This window comes from Microtus pennsylvanicus, chromosome 20, assembly GCF_037038515.1.
Source record: "Microtus pennsylvanicus isolate mMicPen1 chromosome 20, mMicPen1.hap1, whole genome shotgun sequence".
NCBI lineage: Eukaryota > Metazoa > Chordata > Mammalia > Rodentia > Cricetidae > Microtus > Microtus pennsylvanicus.
Window position 1 is genome coordinate 25012864 of NC_134598.1, and position 20451 is coordinate 25033314.

The window sequence follows — 20451 nt, forward strand, 5'->3', positions numbered from 1 at the left end:
AGAATGGATCTTTTACAATTTCTGCTTGGTTTATTAAATCGTAGTTCAGTCATCATCGATTTCATATGCAGTAAGTGTACCATTCTGCAGTTGGTATGAACTTATATGACAATCATAGATAATTCATTCATAGTTAAAATAAACTACATGATTTCAAGATAAAAATTTATGCAGTATTAGTTTTATAATGAAATTTAAACTCACTTGGCAAAAAGCTCCTTCAGAGTACTCAGCTGCTTCGCTAGACTGTGGACTTCCCCTTCTTTCTCTTTTAGTTTGCTGCGCATTCCCTCTACTTTGGTTTGCCACTTTTTGCCTTCTTCCCACCTAATTACTTCTTCTCTAGCACTCTGTAAACAGCAACAAATGGGTTACAAAACTGCTGGTGTTACTTTTAGCCTCATTTTAAATGCCAATCCACATTTTGAACTATGCTTTCAAGTTAATATATAAATAGTTCATTCTGTTTCATAAATTCTAGAACCATTAAGTATGGCAAACTATTAGAAAAAAAGGCCTTCAATTTAAGTAGGCTTTGTGCATTACTTGACAGGTAAGTCTTAGGGAAGATCTGAACTAATTCCAATAACCTTAAGAAGTCAAATGAAAATTTACATACATGGTTTACTTAAGGAAGCTTCTAAAAATAATTCTATGTGGACCACTTCAATATTGTTATAACATCGCAATTTCCTAATACTATAGCTCACTCTGGTCTAAATGCACATTACTTTACCATCCAATTGTATTAACTTAGTGCTGCCCATGTGCCTGCTGTATTCTAGATATGAAGGGCAAAAGATGTGTAAACCAGATATAAAGGCCAAGGTTTGCAAGTCTTACAATTTTTATTTGTTGAACAAACTTGAGTTTATAATAAAAAGTTATAAATATACTGAGTAAGTTAAGTGGTGATAAGTGCTATTAAAAAATAGAAAAAGGCAGGCTGTAGGGTCTTATAGGAGTAAGCTCTCTGGTAACAGTGATGGTAGTGGTATGGTTGCTAGTATTACAATAAAAGGTACACAAAAAAGCTATGTGATACACAACAGTCCCATGTTCTGAACAAGTCCTCCTGGGAGTTTACATAGTTAAAACAGTTCTCACAATTGTATTGACCAAGAATTTAATTCCATTTTACCATATGAACACCAAAATTTTTTATGTTTTCTTTATACCTTGAATTTAGTAAGAATACAATTGCCCTTTAAAATAAAGCTTAGGCATTATTTTGCTGAAAATACTACCAACAATTGCTTACCATACTGGAAATCAAATTATGAGCAGCAATACAATTTAGATCATTTGAACTGTAATTGGAACATATTTTTACAAAATATTCATCAGAGTCTATTAGAGCTCTGAACTCACAATAATGCTACATAAGGCCCAAATACACAGCTACCTTATTTTTCTAGTATACATGTTTATGTAGAATAATTTATTATCATACTCATTCTTTTATAAATTACTTTTACACTTTTACCAATTTCATTTAGTACATTTATAACATTATTGAAATTATAGAAGCTTATGTTGACTTTAAATTTCATTTAGACTAATATGGGAAATATTATAAAACATAATGTTTATTATAAGTGGGATGTCATGTCTAAAAAAATATATTTAAGCTATGTGAACAAAAAAGCAAGAAAGAACTGGAACTAAGAATTGGAACAGAAAATTGAAACAAAGGAGAACTAGAAGGAATTAGAACTTAGGAGAAAAATAGAAAACAAAAAATAGAATAATAAAGAGCATGACCAGAATAGCATATGTATGAATTTCTCCCATACCCCTCAGATAGAGGAACCTTAAGTTCAGTTTCACTATGCTGTGGGGTTTCAAACCCTGGGAGTAGCCTTGAGAACTGGTCTTTCAGCCTACCAATACCCTTCAATATGCTTTCTCCAAATTAGTTTCTAACCTTATTTATTCAAGTCAGCTTATAAGTATCCTTTTGAAATTACAAAACATTTCCTGATATTTATTTTTTACTGTATTCAGAGAGTAATCTGACTTCCAGAAATATAAATAATCTCTGGGAGAATGAAGTAAGTGATTCGCAGCAGGTCACGGAACCCTTCACTAGGACTGAGCAATGAGATGAGCAGATAGATGGGGAGCATGGTACACTCACGAGCTACAGGATGTGAGAGACACAGACTGCATTGCACTATCAGGAAAGGACATGGAAGTGCACTACAGGTGTGTCCTCAAGGGCAGTGCAACTCTTCTAAAGGTCAGAAAGCTGCCTTAGACATCTCAGCTTTATTCAGTACCATAAACAGTGTGTCTCAAACTATTAGAGTAATTTCTGCTTATCAATAAATGCTCCATTTAGTGTAAAACTATTAGAGTAATTTCTGCTTATCAATAAATGCTCCATTTAGTGTAAAACTATTAGAGTAATTTCTGCTTATCAATAAATGCTCCATTTAGTGTAAAACTATTAGAGTAATTTCTGTTCATCAATACATGCTCCATTTAGTGTAAAACTACTAATGAGTGCATTTCACAGACCTTCTCCTTCACTGGTTTTAAGTCGACGTCATCCATCTTTCTTTCCAGTTGGCTTTCAAGATTTTTAACTTTTTTTTGAAGTTCATCAATTAAACTTTGCTTATTATCTAGCAGAGGTTTGCTCTGAAAACATTAAGATATAACTTTACATGAGAAATATCAAAGGACACATTAAACATTCTAATTATAGAAATTTTGTGAGGCTAACATTAATCATGTTTTCTAACATGAAAGTTACCACTGTACATGGCCCGCTACAGACAAATAATACAACAGAGATCACTCAAAGAACTAATCAAAGAGCTGGGTGGTGGTAGCACACACCTTTAAACCCAGAACTTGGGAGGCAGAGGCCAGTGGATCTCCAAGTTTGAGGCCAGCCTTGTCTACAGAGTGAGTTTCAGGACAGTCAGGGCTACACAGAGAAACCCTGTCTCAAAAACAAACAAACAAACAAACAAACAAAAAACAAAACAACAACAAAAGTTTTTAAAATGAGTAACAATCATGCCTTATACAATATTTGAATTAAATACAGTATTACCTGTAGCCCACTGGACAGTCTTTTAATCTGTCTTCTCAGTTCGTCATTTTCTTGATCAATTCCATCTTTCTCTCTAAGGATTTTATTATAAGCTTTTTGCTTTTTTTGCAGTTCATTATTTAAATCATTTAAGTCGTCAGCTAGAGAATTTTCTTTGTTTTTACTTGTTTTAAGAGCTTCTTTTAATTTTAAAAGATTTTCATTTAAATCTTCAATTTGTGACTAATAAGAGATAAAATCATTATTCACAAATCTTCCTCAAGTATTAAAGATAAAGCAACAAAAACTTGAAGTTATACTACTAATATGCATTGGAAACACAAGTCCACTATAGATTTTTAAAATTTAGCACGCAGGGGAAAATTAGAAACTGCAGATATTTCCCTCATTCCTGCCAAATGAAACAAGTTCACTGAGAGAACAAAAGGAAACGATTCAAAACAAATAATTTTCAACAAACAGTTGAAACAAAACTTTATTGCAAAATGTTTCATTATAGGTAAAATAATAAAAAAACAATACTTTCCAACATACACAACAATGCTTTACAGATTCTAAAACATACTATTTGCATAGCCTAAATCTCTGACTTCAACATTTTGTGAACTACTTTGTAAGGACAAGACATGGGAGTCAGCCTGAGACAGCAGCTACGACTGTAAACACAGGAATTCTTAGCTGATCTGAATAAAGGCAGTGGTCAAAACATGCTATTATTTGTTCTGGAATGGCTTATTCAACTAAGTGTGTAAGTGGGTTGTTTTTTCTTTGTCTTATTAGCAATATTAATTAATGTTATTATAATGCGTTTAAAAGAAAATTATATTGTGGAGAAAGTTTTGAAAAATGGATATGAAAAGATGAAAAATTCAGGAGCAGCCTTTCATATGAATAGGAGAATACTAAAACAGTAATATAGAAAACTAAAACAGTAAAGGACTATTCCTTTTTATACATTTATTTAGTTAACAGATTTTTTATGATCACTATATTGAAAAGTACAATAGGCTATTTTTAAAAATTAATGAAAATCTACTTTCCAAAGTATTTAATGAAAATAAAAGTCATATATGGAAAAAAATCAGAAGTAAATAAAACTAAAAAAATGAAAGCAATTAGATTTTTAATTTTATCACAATATATATGAAATTTTCTGTAAAGAATCTTTTTGGGGGAAAAACAAATTGAGAGTTATTATGGATATAAGAGTAATTAGGGAAAAAAGTTTAAATCACTAAGCTTACTGGTCAGATAAGAAAATAATAAAGTAAGTTGTTAAAAATTAATTTACTAGCTGGGTGGTGGTGAAACATGCCTTTAACCCCAAAACTTAAGAGGCAGAGGCAGGCAGATCTCTGTAAGCCTGGTTTGTTCTATTAGAGCTAGTTCCAGGACAGGCTCTATAGCTACAGGAAAACCCTCTCTCAAAGAAAGAAAAATGAGTTTACTTGAAGGAAAGGCTTCAGATCTGACATCTCTGACATCTCTATAGCTAAAATGACATCATACTGGTGGGGGAATGGCAGTTATGGAAGAAGCTAGGTATGTCTGGTATATCTGCCTATCTCTTGGTCTTCTCAATTTTTGTTGTGAACCTGAAATTATCCCAACAAAACAGCCTTAAAAGAATTCTGAGGGCTGGAAGTTAGGCCAGTGGTGGAGTGTTTGTCCATGCTGGACCTGAATCCCAGTAATACTTGAGATGTACTAAAAATGCTTTAAAATTTTCTAAATAAAATGTCTCTTAAATGAGTTCTGGTTCTTCAATGTGTTCTATTAGTAAACATAACTCATAGTAGTCCATCTTTTTCAAAATCCCCCAGATGATAGTCAATACCTGAGTAACACAAGGATATACTGCTTAAATCTGTGTGTGTATCTGTATAATTAGCCAACAGTTCAAAAACATCCTCGGAACTGACCCCGTATCTGGCCATACTAATCCGTGCGCTGACACTCACCTTTAGCTCTCTCGTATGTCGATCAACAACCTGCTGCACGTTGAGATTTGCCTCTTTCTGAGAAGTTACGGCAATAATACGTTCTTCAGCTGCAGCTGTCATTTCGGCCCGGAGTTCCAACAGGGCTCGACTAAGTGCCTAAAAATTACAATATACAAACATTTTTACTGGAAAATTAACAATGTACATGAGCAAAATAAAATGCAAAATAAGCAGTATTACTTTCGACTACTTTTCTATTAAATGCAAAATCCTATGTAATTTTAAGTATGGCCCACGCCTATGATCTCATCAGCACCAAGGTGCTGAGGCAGAGGAGTACAGTGAGCTTGAGGACAGCTTACACCTAGTGGGTTCTAGGCCAGCCTGGTTACAGAGTGAGACCTGTCTCAACAAACAAATGAAAGATTAACAAAATGAATTTGATTAAATATAACTCACAAACTCTGGAACGTTTTCAACTGAATTTCCATTGTAATTTTTTCAGTTCTTCAGAAATAGTTCAAAACCCTGACAATTATTTTCAGAAGCAATCTTTATGCCAAGCAATTCATATTATAAAAGAAAGAATATTTTGTTTGAAAATTTCCGAGTTTATACACTAGCAATAAATTCTTCACTTAGAAAAACATCACATTATGCATCCATTCATGTGAAATTACTGAATTTAGGCAGCTGAGTAATGTTATAAGACATTGTTTAAAATATTTGCCCATAAAATTTATGAATTAAGGTGGGGAAAATGTAGCAACTTCTAACCCACTTACCAAGTATGAGATAAGTAAAAACAAAACAGCCAAGCTACTACTCCATATTAAATCTCTATCCACAAAGTCACTGTGGCCAACTTCTTAAATCCTTCTTCCTTTATACCATCCCAGCCCCTAAATTGTTCAAATTGTTCCAGCTACATGAAAACCCAACGAAAAATGAGAAAGTAATTCAGCAAATCACCAGGCATAAAAAGATAAATTGAACTTTATCTGCATTTTAACATAGCACTACCACTGCAGAGCCATGCAAAAGTACCATCTTTGAAGGCATGAGATAAAGTGTCATTGTAACAGCCATGCTAGCATCCTTTACACATCTCCAGGCCTTCTCTAGGCCTTTCTCCTGAGAGGACATCTGCCACTTACCTTTTGTTGCTTCTCCTTCAAGGCCAATTGGCTCTTTAGCCTGTCCACTAGATTTTTCATTGTGGTTGTGGGGGCTCTTGAGTTTGCTTCTTTCTGAGCCTGGAGTTCAGACTTCAAACTGTGAGCCTCCTTCTGTGCTTGGACAAGAGCACGCCTTAAGTCCTCTATGTCTGCCTGCGCTTTCTTCACCTCCCCTGCATGGTTCTCCTGGAGCCTGAGAGAAACAACCATGTGAATTTACCAGACTGGGTATTGCAAGTAATATTTTAATTGAAAAAAAAACAAAACAACTTTACAAAGGTATAAAGCCATGACTACTAGTACTTTATATGGTAAAAGACTATAAATGCAAGTTATTTCAGAAACTGTATCATTTTTTGCATTTAGGAATTAGATGTAAAAGCCTAAGTAATTTTTAGTATGGCATGGTGGTTTATGTCTATGATCTCAGGACTGAGGCAGATGAAGCAGAAGATTATGGTGGAGCTTTTGGACAGCTACACCATCCATTTCTAGGTCACTCTGTCTCAACAAAGAAATGAAAAATGATTATAAAAAATGTAATTTTATATCCTAGTACATGGCTTAGATTAAATACATAAAAATAAATTCAATAGAATGAGGAAACCTAAGACAAAAGCAACACAATATACTATTTTAAAGAAAAAAAAAATCTCAAGTGGCAACTACTTACATATTCACAAACGTGATAACTTTGGGAGGTATTCAAAGAGCAGAACAAACTCCATTTGAGAAAGAACTCCATTTTAGACAGGACCTAACTATGAGGGTGAGTGCAGCCCAGCAAGGTCATAAACATTCCCAAGAAACTGTGCCTGCTCTGGTCAAAGTGACCCACCAGGGTGTCCAAACAACATCTGCTTGGTTCAACCATCTTTGAACCAGTTTTGGCTGTGTTGAAATTTCCCTATACCCCAAACAATGAATTCAAAAGTTGTACACGTTTTACCTAATCCCGAAACACCAAGGCTTGTGCCACCCTGTTTTCCCTTTAAAAACCCATTACCCTGAGAGCTTGGCGCCATTTTTCCCCCACTCCCTGTGGCAGCGTGTTAGATTATGGTTCAAGTTAGCTAACTTGTAATCAATAAACCCCAGTGTGTTTGCATTGGATACCAGCTCTGTGGGGTTCCCGTGACACGGGCATAACTGTGTCTTGGGTCCAAGAGTAAACAGTCAAAGTTCTAACAGGCCATCAGAAAGGAAATAGAATCATAAGCGGGTCAACATTCTCACTTTCATCAGATATGAGTTCAGGCCCAGAGAGATGGTTCTATGATTAGGAACTGAACAACCTTATACCAATTTTAGGTTTAAAGGTCTATTTATAAAAAAAAAAAATGGCTAGCTAATGATTACAATCTTTTTTTAAATTTTTTAATTTTTTGGTTTTTTGAGACAGGTTTCCCTGTGTATCCCTGTCTAATTATCCTGGAACTAATTCTGTAGACCAGGCTAGCCTTGAAGTCACAGAGGTTGCCTGCTTCTGCCTCCTGAGTGCTGGGATTAAAGGTGTGCACCACCAATTAAATTACAATATTTAATATGTAGGATGTTGTGAACATTCTGACACTATAGTTTTTGATATCTTTATTTAACAAACACTTATTGAGCCTCTGTTTTATCACATACTGTTAGGTGTTTAAACAAAAGCAATTTATATGTGAGCTTCTAATTGTCAAACTACACTTGTACATAGGACCATAGGGACTTCATTCATCTCAGCACTCCGAAGGAGCCCAAGGAAACACTGCCATTTTCATTTACAAAGGATGAAGTGGACAGTGGAAGTGTTAAAAATAAGACTCCAGAGAAGAAAATAAATTGGCTTCTGAGTAAGACTACAACCTGTGATTGTTTCATGTCCACCCACCGCATCCTGTAAAGCAATGAGCTGCAGAGTCCTGTGGACAAAATGACGCACACGCATGTCTCACGACAATGCTCACACAGGCTTCAACACAGCCTTACTGCCATTTGCTCATTTTTAAGATTTCTAAGATTTACCGTAATTTGATGCTTTCAAATTCTCTGACTTTTAACTCAGTAATTTCTTTTTGTCTTTCCAAATCTTTTGATACTTTCTTTAGTTTGGTAAGAAGCGAGGCCAAAGAGTCATCTTGTTCTGCTACTGTCTGCTCCATCTCGGCCAGACGGATGAAATGCCTGTTGGTAGGTACTGGACCAGGAGACTGGTTTAGTAAATCCTATGAGATATGAAAGGATTAGTAATGAGTAAGTGTGATCTGAGACTATACATGACTCATCCCATACATTTCTTTATGAAGAATGCAGTCTATAGTCTGAGAGGAAAAGAGAGATCAGGAAGACAGGATATAGACTGTACTCGTTGTATGCCCTGTGTTTTAGCCAGCATGTAGGTGCAGGGGAGGGTTATGACAATGAATTAATGAGGTAAAGCTGTGGGTTAAGAGAATCAGGGCCACTTTCAACACATAAAGAACAGATTGATTGATGGGGGCAAGTAGGAGGTTAATTCAAAAGTTGGAAAATAAATACAAATTAATTTATGGATGGAATTTGAAAAAAAAAAGAGTAGACTCATAACATAGGAGGCTTTCTGTCCATGGCAAGGGACAGAAATATGGTTCTATAAGCACTGAAATTTATTGAGGGTTGGATTTGGGTTAAAAAACTGATCATGTTTTCATGCTCAGAGATGCTTCTCATACGATTATTTTGTCAACTCAAAGGTAGGTGTGTTCTCCTGTGAGATACTAGGAGGTAAATTTTAAATTATGTGATCTCACATCTCAATAAAGAATAGAACAACGTTCTCAGAACCTTACCTGAGCTGTCTGCTTGAATTTATTGAGTGAATTCTCAGCCTGTAGTTCTAATTTATGATGAAGGACATGAAGGTCTTCCTCATGCTTCTTAACAATTTCTCTTTGCTCCTGTTTCACAGGAAGTTAAGCTGTACTGTAAATTATGACTGAAATACATTCATGTTCTCAGTTAATTTTTACTCTTCCAAAACCTCAGAAAAGATATAATCTCTTCATGCATATGTATATTAGGCCAATATAAATCTCTGCTAGCATGCGCTCATGCTGACCACCCAAGTCTTACAATTTATTCTTAACATTAAAATAATATGTATCCGTCACCTTTAATTTGTTTCTTGGAACATTTTAAATTACTAGATCTCTCCTACTGTTCCAGAGAATTAGATCTCCACAGACTACCCCTGTGGAATATTGTTAACCTTACTGTTTCAATTTTCACTCATAAATCCACCTGACATTTTCTAAACCAGCCATGTCTCCATAGCATAGACTCTTGTTTACCTCGGTCCACAAGAGGAAGAAGATGCACGTACACAAACTGCCAGTTTTACTGACAGATCTGTAATCCAATCATGTGAAAACAACAAGTCCTAAATAGAGTCATCTGAAAGCAAAAATGAACTACCACATTGAGAAATATTTTGTGGCGTTTGAATGAAATACACGATAAGAAAAACAGCAGCATAACAAATACCTCTCTGGCTTTTTCCAGAAGATGTTGGTATTTCTTCAGGACTTCTTCCTTTTGATTTAACCTCGCCTGCATGTTAGCAATGGTCTGTTGGGCGATTTTCATTGTGTGCTGAGATTTTGGTTCCAGCTCTTTTCTGTCAAGCTCAGCTATGAGTTTCTCTCGATCAGTTGTGGCAGGCAATCGGAGCCTCAGTTCATTGATTACTTTGTCTCTTGACAGAATATTTTGCTCTGCCAACCGTAAAGCAGATTCTTTTTCTTGTAGCTTCTATAGTAAAGTCACAATAAATTATTACATTTCAGCTTGTCCTTCGAAATGCTTCAGATGAATTTTAGCCACATACAGGCAGTAGTCTCGCTTCATGTTTCACGTATGGATAACAGTCGTTTGACAATAAAATTCTATTTAGTACATTTCTTTGCAACAGTTCATTTATTTACATATTTATTTTAATTTACTTAAGATTATCACTTGTTAAAAACATTTAGTGTCCCCAAAAGTAGAATGCAGTAAACAAATGAGTGGTAAATTCATATTAACTGCATGGACTATTCATTATCAGCTATTAGAAATAGTATATAAGAATAAAAAAGTGGAATTAGCAAGAAGTCCACCATTTTATACTTTACTGACATTAGTAAATATTATTTAGAAAATTCCAATCAAAATACAAAACCTTCATATTACCTCTTCTAATGACTTGCAAGTTGCTTGTGTTTTAAGAATTGTTCGAATATTTTCCTTAATTTTTCTTAGAGCAATTTCAAGTTGGTTTGGAAGGGGCAAGCTGGGGTCTGGCATTGATCCTGTAGCCTCTTCAAACTATTGAGAAATAATATGTTTTAAAAACAGCACTATAGTACTAAGTAAACAATATTATATCTTATAAATGTATGAAAAAATCATGAACTAAATTTAACTTGTCTTTAAACAAAGAAACTCAGGACAATTCACATAAAGCATACATCCTACAGTTAAAAAGCTATCTAATTCAGAGAAGCATCAAACATAATTAGTTATTTTTGATACCTTTTGTGCGGCACTGAGTATTTCATTTTGCTGACGGTCAAAGATGTCTAGTTGGCGCTCCAGCTCAACCTCTCTTTGATCCCAAGCCATCTGTCTTTCTTCATGAAACTGAAAGAGACATTTATTTGTGTTAGGCGCATACACAGTGACATTGAGCATTAACAGGCGGATATGCATTTTCTCACTTAACCCTCAGCTTTGCTGTCACTACTTACACTCTTGTTATATGGGAAAAGACACAAACTTAGGAGGTCAAGCAACTTCCTAAAATCACAGGGGCAGGCAGCTGTAAGTCAGAATTTCAATCTAGTCATGAGTCCATCCATCCATCCATCCCAATTATGTCTAATGAAACATATTTTCAAAGTACTATTTGGGGCATTGCAAGCATAGCAATAAACACAATCTAGTCCCTGTCACCAAGGAACTTAACATCCCAGGAAGTAAGAAAGAAGCAATAACAAACAAATATGTAAGACAAGAGAGGATGGCAAACATTGTTTAGAAAATGAAAGCAAGCCTTCCTATGGCACAATTTCCTAGTCATACCAAGGAGCCTTTGCAGTTCACTGGCAAGAAAAGGTATGTGAGTGACAATCTTCAGACAGTGAAAGCATGAGCATAAGTAGCTAGGATACAGAAGAAGAAAGACTAAGCACACAGAACACAATGACTGTGGAGAGGGTGTGTTTTATAAATGTCGTCGTCTAGCCATTAAGCATCTACTTTTTCTACCCCACGCTGTGTTCTAAATCAACAATGACAACATGCAGAAACCTGACTGAAGGAGTGAAATAACTAACATCAAAAGAAACATTAACTTACCAACTAAGCTTGCTGACATACTGTTTTTAAGCTTATAAAGGATGTCCCCAGCTAGGACCCTGGGCAGTGGAGGAGAGTGTGCCTGAACTGGCCTTGTCCCATAGTCAGACTGATGACTATCTTGAATATCAACATAGAACCTTCCTCAGACGACAGATGGAGATAAAGACTGAGACCCACATTGGAGCACTGGACTGAGCTCCCCAAATCCAGTTGAAGAACAGAAGGAAGAATATGAGCAAGAAAGTCAGGCCCACAAGGGGTTGGTCCACCCACTGAGACAGTGTGCCTGATCTAACGAGAGCTCACCAAAGCCAGCTTAACTGGGACTGAACGAGCATGGGATCAGACTGGACCCTTTTAATGTGGCTGACAATTGGGGCAGACTCAGAAGCCAATGATAATGGCACTGGGATGTGTCTCTACTGCATGTACTGGCTTTTTGGGATCCTAGTCTATTTGGATGCACACCTTCCTGAGTCTTGATGGAGTGGGGAGGGTCTTGGACTTCCCACATGGCAGGGTACCCTGCCCTCTCTTAGGACTGAAGGGGGAGAAGGGAGCGGGAGGGAATGGGAGGAGGGGAAGAAGTGGAAATTTTGAATGGTATTATTTATAAAGCAATAAAAAAAAGATTTAAAGTTCTTGTCAAAAAAATAAAATAAAATAAAGACTTCTATTACAACTAAATCAATTTTCATGTTTGGAGTTTAAGAAGCAAGAAGTAGGTTATTTTGTTACTCAATATAACAGGAACTATATTTTATCACAATAATACAGTTAAAAGGTAATGATCTAACGTTTAAAGCCTTAAAAAGAACAGAAATAGAAAACAAAACCTTGTTCTGCTGAACGATTTCTTCCTCGAGACTGTTGATGGTCTGCTCATATTCAGAGATGATATTATTCAAGTATTTGATTTCTTCTTTACCCTTGACTAGTTCTCTGTTTAGTTTAAGTTCCTGAAGGCGAAGCTCTTCTATTTTGACATGCCAATTGATTACCTAAATTATATATGAACATAAATGCTAGGTAACTAGTCATGATATTACTTGAAATTAATGGCAAACTATACTATGACAAAGGAAGTCAGTCCGTAGCCAAGACACACAGCAAAGTTAGTGAGAATTTCCAAAGATTATTCTATAGTAAGTACAACATTAAAATAAAATATTCTTCAAATTATTTTCAAATGAATAAACAGAAATTAGTAACATTTGTGTTCAGTTTCATTCACGGCACTGACTGTAGTCAGCACTGACTCACTGGTAATACTGTTCAGATTAGACATCCTACCCTTGTCTACTGTGACAGCCACTGACGACTCATTCATGCTCACAGGAGAGGTGCTGGGCAAGCTCAGTTGGTAACAAAATGAAAACAAAAACTTAAGCATAGGACAAGGATTTGATGGGAAGAAGTGGGCGGGGCGGGGGAAATGATGGAAGCGGAGGATACAATAAAGTAGACAGACAGGTGTGATCAGAATCTATTATATATCCATATAAAATTGTCAAAGAACAAATTTTGAGAAATCTGTCCAATAAATGAAATTTTAAAAAATTCTAAATATTTCTAGCACAGAGAATAGGATTTTTCCCAAATAATGACAAAAATTAATCTTTAAAAAATAAATGTGGAGGCCTGGAGAGATGGCTCAGAGCACTGGATGCTGAGATCAATTCCCAGCAACCACATGGTGGCTCACAACCATCTATAATGAGATCTGGTGCCTTCCGACCTCTAAGTATACATACAGGCAGAACACTATATATAATAGATAAATTAAGAAAATAAAATAAATGTGGAAATCTATGAAAACTGCAAGTATCCACAAGGAATATCTACAAGTAAAAATATAGAAAAATAAATAATTCAAATACGAAATATTTGTTTAGAGTAGAAATCAACTGATAACTATGAAATCACTTAAATTATTATACTTAAGATTTATTAGAGCTTTTTTAGAATATTTAAAGTATTTTGGTAAAGAGCCTTGCTCAGGAAAGTCCAAATCCTAAATTTATAAACTCTAGCTAATTACAACGCGCACTTTAAATGCACATTGGACATGTCTCACACAGCTACAGATCACACCAACGTCACTACATAACAGGAATACTGAATTTCAGTTCAAGTTTTACCTTTTGGGCTCCCCTGGCATCCTTTAAAGTGCTTATCAATTCTTCCAAGCCTTTTAATTTTAATTCCATCTCCAGTGTTTTGTTTTCCATATTCCTGTGCTCTTGCTGAGAACTTTTCATTTCCTGCATTATCTTCAGTTTGTCATTTTGCAGCTGAATCATGGTTTTGGAGAACTTTTCCTGCTGGGCCAGGGGTAAGGCACCACTGAACTGTCTTCGCAGAGACTGAATGGTTTGGCGCAGGTGTTTTGCTCTGTTTCTGCCTTCCAGGCGAGCGTAGTAGAGGGTCTGCTCTTTCTCATCCAGTTTCTGCTCTAGGCGCAAATTGTAGGCCTCCATCTTCTGGAGTTTAGATGTAACTGACTCCAACTTACCAAGAGTAGTGGCCTCACTAATCTGAAGAGCAACAATATGTTGGTGCAGTTTGGCAATTAGCGCCTTTTCATCAGATTGTGCCTAACGAAAAAATACATATTTATAGTAAATGTAAGGGTTTTGCCAATAAACACACCATGGGTTCAGTAACAGTTTACTAATAAAAATTTAAAACACTGTTGCACATGAGTTTTTTTAAAAAACAATTTTACTTCACAATATTTAAAAACTATATATATCCAGAATGAAACATACTCAAAATTCTAATTAAATGATAGTTGTTTGTAGTAGTGTCTTCCCTTTAGTTCACAGATAACAGCACAACTCTGATAGATATGTGTACAGACACACACATATGTGGGGGTGTGTTGGATTTTTTTGAGACAGGGTTTCTTTGCAGCTTTGGAGCCTGTCCTGGAACTAGCTCTTGTAGACCAGGCTGGCCTTGAACTCACAGAGATCTGTTTGTCTCTGCCTCCCAAGTACTGGGATTAAAGGTGTGCATCCCCACCATCTGGCCATATATAATATTTCACTCCTCTAAGAACTATAGAACATGGGGTTATATTAAAAGCCAGAGATATGTACAAGAGAAAATACAGTCAGTAAAGACTCATTAATTATTTCTCCTTAGTATGTTAACTGTGACTGGCAGCTGTCAAATGAATCTATAGGTATTTGAAATAAAATATGTTTTCTAGTTGTCTAGTGGTGATGGGTGCATTTAATCTTAGCACTTGGTAGGCAGAGGCAGGAGGATCTCTGTGAGTTCGAGGTCAGCCTGTTCTATAGAGCTAGTTCCAGGATAGTCAGGACAGCTACACAGAGAAATCCTATCTCAACACCAGAATGATAGAAAGAGGAAGGAAGGGAGGGAAAGAGGGAAGGATGGAGAAAAGAAGGGTGGGAAGGAAAGAGGAAGAAAGAGGAAGGAAGGAAAGGGGGGAGGAAAGAAGGGAAGAAAGAAAAAAGGAAGGTTTCTAAAGTCCCAACTAACAGGAACAGGTTTCTATTGCTGCAACTAGCCCTGCTTAGCACGCCAGGCTCCACCAGAGTCTGAGGTGAGCTTAGCAAGCAGACTAAACAGAGGAGGCAGCACAATATGCACCTGGTAGTCCAGAAGCTGCATTCTGAGGGATTCCACTTCCTTTTCCCTGGACTGTTGCTGCGTATTCAAAAACTCAACTTGTCTTTTGGCAATATCAGAAATCTCTCTCAGTCTAGAAAGTGACAAAATATTTAAGGAACAGTTCAGCAAACACCAAAAGTCCCAATTTTGAGATATCATTCCAGAAATGCAAACGGTCTATGACATCTCTTCTTTACACCAAGTCCAAAGAGTTCAAGGGTCTCTTGAACTATTTCATGAAACCTAATTCCATAAAGGATCAAAAAGTGATCTATGAAAGCATCCCCTACTCTGGGAAGTACATCGCCTGTGGTACAGAAGAATATACACATTTGGAAAGATAATGCCATCTGTTAAGTGAAACTGAGACAATGACCTACGTCATTTCCAAAGGCAGGTGGTCAGAAAACACTCACCCCGACACATTCTCCCAAAGATACTTTTTATTATATTTAGGAAATGGTAGGTCAACACACACAGGCTAACCTGTTGCAACTGTACAGTTAAGAATTAATGTAAAATGCATTTTTACTTTTACGTATTATATGCTTTGTACACAGAACCTTATATTTGAAAGTTACGTTATATGGAAAGTGTGACTGGTTTATTTTGATTTAGCAACTAGCTTAAAAAAAAAATGAAACAAATTACACATTTGCACAAATTTCCCTTATGATTTCTGTAACAAAGCCAAATGAAAATGCCTTTTTTTTTGAGGTAGATTAATTTGAGGTAAGTGGGATGGACATATACATAGGGTTTCCTCATACAGATTGGAAAGCCTCTATAACTGGTGGTTAATAAAATATAATGAAATGAATGCATCTTACAAGGTAAGGTTTATGAGAAGAGACAAAGTCAATCATAACGGGAAGAATTAAAAGTGACCGATTTTCCCAAGAACTCTGAAGGAATAGTTATAATTTTATAAGCACACACACACAATTCTAAAAGTTCTTTGTGTTTGACACATAAACTCAGTGCTCCACATGGATTACCCATGAAAGAAGCCCCTGACTAGAAAGTGAGTGCATAGCATATATTTAGTACTCTAAAATAACTGGGCATATTTCCTACTGCCAAATGAAAGAAACTTTTAGCTAAGTGTTAGTAGGCAAGAGTCCATGAATTGATGTCTAATGTCTTATACAATGCCTACCACACAGCTAGTTTCTAAGAAATGTTAATTAAATCAAAATACAAATTAATTATATGTTGTAGCATGATTAATAAAAACCTAGAAACAGATATTGGGGTTCAACTGAAGGTCAGAAAAGCAAAACAGCCAGCCACTGGCTCTTACCTCGGCTTTAGATTGAAATCCTGCCTCCAGGGATCTCAGAATGAGATATATGTGAGAGCTGTCTCCTCCCATCTTACAGTCCTCTCTAGGGATGGGATTAAAAGTGTGCACCACTACCACCCAGTTTCTATGGCAAACCAGATGATTACTGAGATTAAAGGTGTGTGCCACCACTGCCTTGTCTGTAAGGCTAACCAGTGGGGCTGTTTTACACTCTGAACTTCAGGCAAGCTTCATTTATTAAAATACAAATGAAATATCACTACAGTATGTTTATATCAACCTTATAAAAAGGTAAAAAAATTGTTTTCTTTTTAAAGTTAGTAAAATAAATATTAAGTGACCCCTGCTCTTCCCTCTCTACTTCCCCTGAAAAACAGGGAACATGAGTAAGAAGTGGACCATACATGGTTTCTGTTCTGCTTTGGTGCCTTCTACAGCTGCATCCCTACATTTCAGGTGGCTGGGGCCAAACTTTGAGAGGTCATTTCCTCTCCAGTGCTATGTCATGGGGTCTTAATCCTCTTCTTAAAAACAAAGTGAGTATGGAAATTGTCCCATCTGTCTATCATCGGTCTTCCTAAAGGCAGATCAATAGACACATCAAATGACTGAACTGTTGAGTGCACTTACTTAGACACTTCAACTTTGAGCTCCACCTCCTTCCTCTCTAACTCGAGAATGCGCTGTCTATCAGCATCACTCACGGCTTTGCTCACACTGTCAGCTAGTTCGTCTCTCAGCATCTGCTCCACCTTCTGGGCATCCAGGTTGATTTTGGTAAGCTGTGGAAAAGTGACAATAAATCATCCTTAGAACTATTTTATCTTTAAATTCTGCTTTACCTTACACTGGGACTAGAACCCAGAGCCCGTGTGAACTAAGCATGCCCCAGCCTAGACACACAACATCTAGACTTCTGAGTACTATGGCTTCTTTACTTTCCCTTAGTTCAGAAACTAAAGAAAGAATTAAGAACACATTATAAAAAAGATGTAGTAATACTTCAATTCTATCATAAGCTATTTATTTTAGGCAATCTCTAAGAATTTTTAAACTATAAACAAAGTACTTACAAAGAGTTAAAATTTTATAAATTTTAAAAATAATTATATAAACTTGTATTAATATTTATGGCTTAAAATAAAAATAATACTTATGTTTTGGAAAATATATCAACCTAAGAGAACATCTGTAAGGTGTTCTTTAATCATAAATTGTTGAATATTTGCAGACTGCTTATTTGGACCAACTAAAAATCTTTAATAACCTCCTATTAAAGTTTTTGAAGAGTTTTTTTTTTAACTATTCTTCTTCTTACTATAGTCTTACTTTGAAACTCACTCTGGAATATAAAAGACAATGAGTAATTTTTAAATGAAGAGATGGGTTTGGAAGACAATTTGCTTTTTAAAGAAACAACATCCTTCTGTTCATGAAAACTAGTACCATGACATTGGAGAGAAAGAATCTGGGTTTAGAAATAAGTGGCTGAATCTAAAGCAATTCATATTTTAAAATAATTGTCTGTATACCCATTACATGAAATGCAAATGCTGCACACACATGCAGTCTTAGAGTACAAAGTTCTCAGAAATCCAGTAACTACTATCACTAATCTTTATTGTCTGATTACATGATAAAAGTTGTACAAACCTCAGTGAATTTGGTTTCCAATTCAAAATTCCGTTCTTCCATGTGTTTTACTGAGGTCCTCAGGTGTTCATACATTTTCTGACAGTGTTCAGCTCTCTGCCTTTCATTTAATTCCTTCATCTCCAACACAGTGATTTTTTTGGAAATAGAAACAATGTCACTATTTGTCATTGATTTTCTTGCCTTATCCATGTTTGATTCCTTTCCTGTATGTTACGGTACATCACACAGAAGATAATTCAGAAGAGGTATTAAAAAAGTAGTACAGTCTATAGCAGGAAATGAACTTTTGAATTAAGACATATCTTCATTCTACCCTTTATTTATTTATTCCTAACTGTCTGATGCCTATTCTCCTTTTCTTTCTAGACTAAATCTCTCCATTAATCAATCAAATGACAATAAAAACTGTATGCTGTGGGATAATCTTTTTGTGCACTGTGAATATCTGTCTCTGTTAAAGTACCTTCTGATTGGTTTATTAAAGAGCTGAACAGCCAATAGCTAGGCAGAAGAGATAGGCAGGACATCCAGGGTAAGAGAGGAACTCTAGGAGGAATCTGATGCACAAGAGATTCACTATCCAGACATGGAGGAAGCTGGATGTAAGGTACTGAGGAGAGGTAACAAGCCGCATAGCAGAATGTAGATTAATAGAGACAGGATCATCTAAATTTTAAGAGCTAGTTAGGAATAAGCCAAAGTTAAGGCGGAGCTTTCATACTTAATAGGAGGTCTCCGTGTCATTATTTGGGAGTTGGCAGTCCAAAGAAAGTCCAACTCTAAGTATAAGGTTACTGAGACACCAATGTGAAGGTCAGTGCAGAGCTGGCAGAGGTTAGAAGGTTGTCATAAGTTGGAAATGAACCACTTGCTATAAGAAGAATGCTAACTGCACTGGGCAATACAGGATAACAGTGTCACTTTGGACATGTAAGTGCAATGGCATGATTTTTACCATTATCAAACACCATGCTCAAAAGTAAAATCTGAAGTTATATGATTAAGAAATTTTACATGTATAATCTCAAATCATAAGCACTATGTTTGGCCTTGTACACACATAATAGCAAATACTATCATATTGCGGTGGTGGCACACGGCTTTAATCCCAGCACTTGGGAGGCAGAGGCAGGTGGATCTCTGTGAGTTCAAGGCCAGCCTGGTCTATAAGAGCTAGTTCTAGGACAGGCACCAAAGCTACAAAGAAACCTTGTCTCTAAAAATCAACCAACCAACTGACCAACCAACCAAACAAAAAAGGAATAGCATTAAAAAATTTAAAAAAACTAATATGGTAAATCAGATATAAATGAAGGTAATCTTTGTATCATTCTAAATAATAGCAAAATAAAAAAATTAACACTTTAAACATAAGCACTCAAATAACAGGATATTGCATGAATTTTTATAAAATAAATGATTAAAATATAGAAATATTTTGAATTTCTATATAACAAATAATGGTTATTATTTAAAGTACATAAAAATATAACAATATATTACTGCAATAAAAATTCTCAAATTTTCTTTGATATATTGTGGTGAACTTTTCATTTAAAGGTATCAAATAATATACAAGACATAAACATTGCACTCAAAAAACACATATTTCAAAATTATCACTAGGTTTTTATTGCTAAAATAATTAAAAAATAACTAGTGTTTAATAACAAATTAATATATGATTTTACTAGGAAAAAAACTCACGTGAGACGTCTACACCAAGCACCAGGATATAGTTTTGCCCATATTTCACTACAGAAAAGGAATTTTCAGTACAAACAATTGCTCTTAGGCACGGATCACCAGGTCCTCTTAACTTACCTAATTTAGTTTCTTGTTCCCAGGCTTGTTCAATGGTGTGCAGCTTCTCCTTCGTAATCTCCAGCTCTTTACTTATGGCGTCCATTTGTTCTTTCAAAGATGCATTTTCACACTGAATAAGGGACAGACGTTACAGATGGCGACAGTGCAAGGGTATCACATAGCACACAGCTTCGACCTTATGCATTATTTCTTAACACTAACAATTTTTAATTGAAATTTTTAAGATTTATTTTTAAAAGATGCAGATAAAAATCATACTGAAATTAACCAAATTCAAAAATATTTTTTTTACAAATTATAATTTCTCACACAACACACACACAAATAATAAACTCTAGCATATAATACACCTGGCTCTAAACTTCCATGTATTAGCCTTTGCCACTAAAGACACCTATTCATTTTAACCAATATGGAACACTGAGGGGCTTCATAACTTTCACAAACTACTGCTCATTTGCCTCATTC

At 35.7% G+C, this 20451-nt stretch overlaps 1 protein-coding gene across 2 annotated transcripts in view; it reads right to left on the reverse strand.

Moving 5' to 3' along the window:
* The window catches only part of Cep290 (centrosomal protein 290), a 79513-nt gene that overhangs the window by 20418 nt on the left and 38644 nt on the right, over positions 1-20451 (reverse strand). For both annotated transcript variants that reach the window (XM_075954625.1, XM_075954626.1), the window contains 16 exons: positions 19981-20092; positions 18154-18359; positions 17131-17282; positions 15174-15285; positions 13691-14146; positions 12386-12550; positions 10722-10829; positions 10380-10514; positions 9693-9959; positions 8999-9106; positions 8196-8395; positions 6168-6381; positions 5029-5166; positions 3068-3289; positions 2524-2646; positions 205-350 (listed from right to left, as the gene is read on the reverse strand). In XM_075954625.1, the coding sequence (XP_075810740.1) occupies positions 205-350; positions 2524-2646; positions 3068-3289; positions 5029-5166; positions 6168-6381; positions 8196-8395; positions 8999-9106; positions 9693-9959; positions 10380-10514; positions 10722-10829; positions 12386-12550; positions 13691-14146; positions 15174-15285; positions 17131-17282; positions 18154-18359; positions 19981-20092 (2864 nt within the window). The remainder of the gene's footprint in view (positions 1-204; positions 351-2523; positions 2647-3067; positions 3290-5028; positions 5167-6167; positions 6382-8195; positions 8396-8998; positions 9107-9692; positions 9960-10379; positions 10515-10721; positions 10830-12385; positions 12551-13690; positions 14147-15173; positions 15286-17130; positions 17283-18153; positions 18360-19980; positions 20093-20451) is intronic.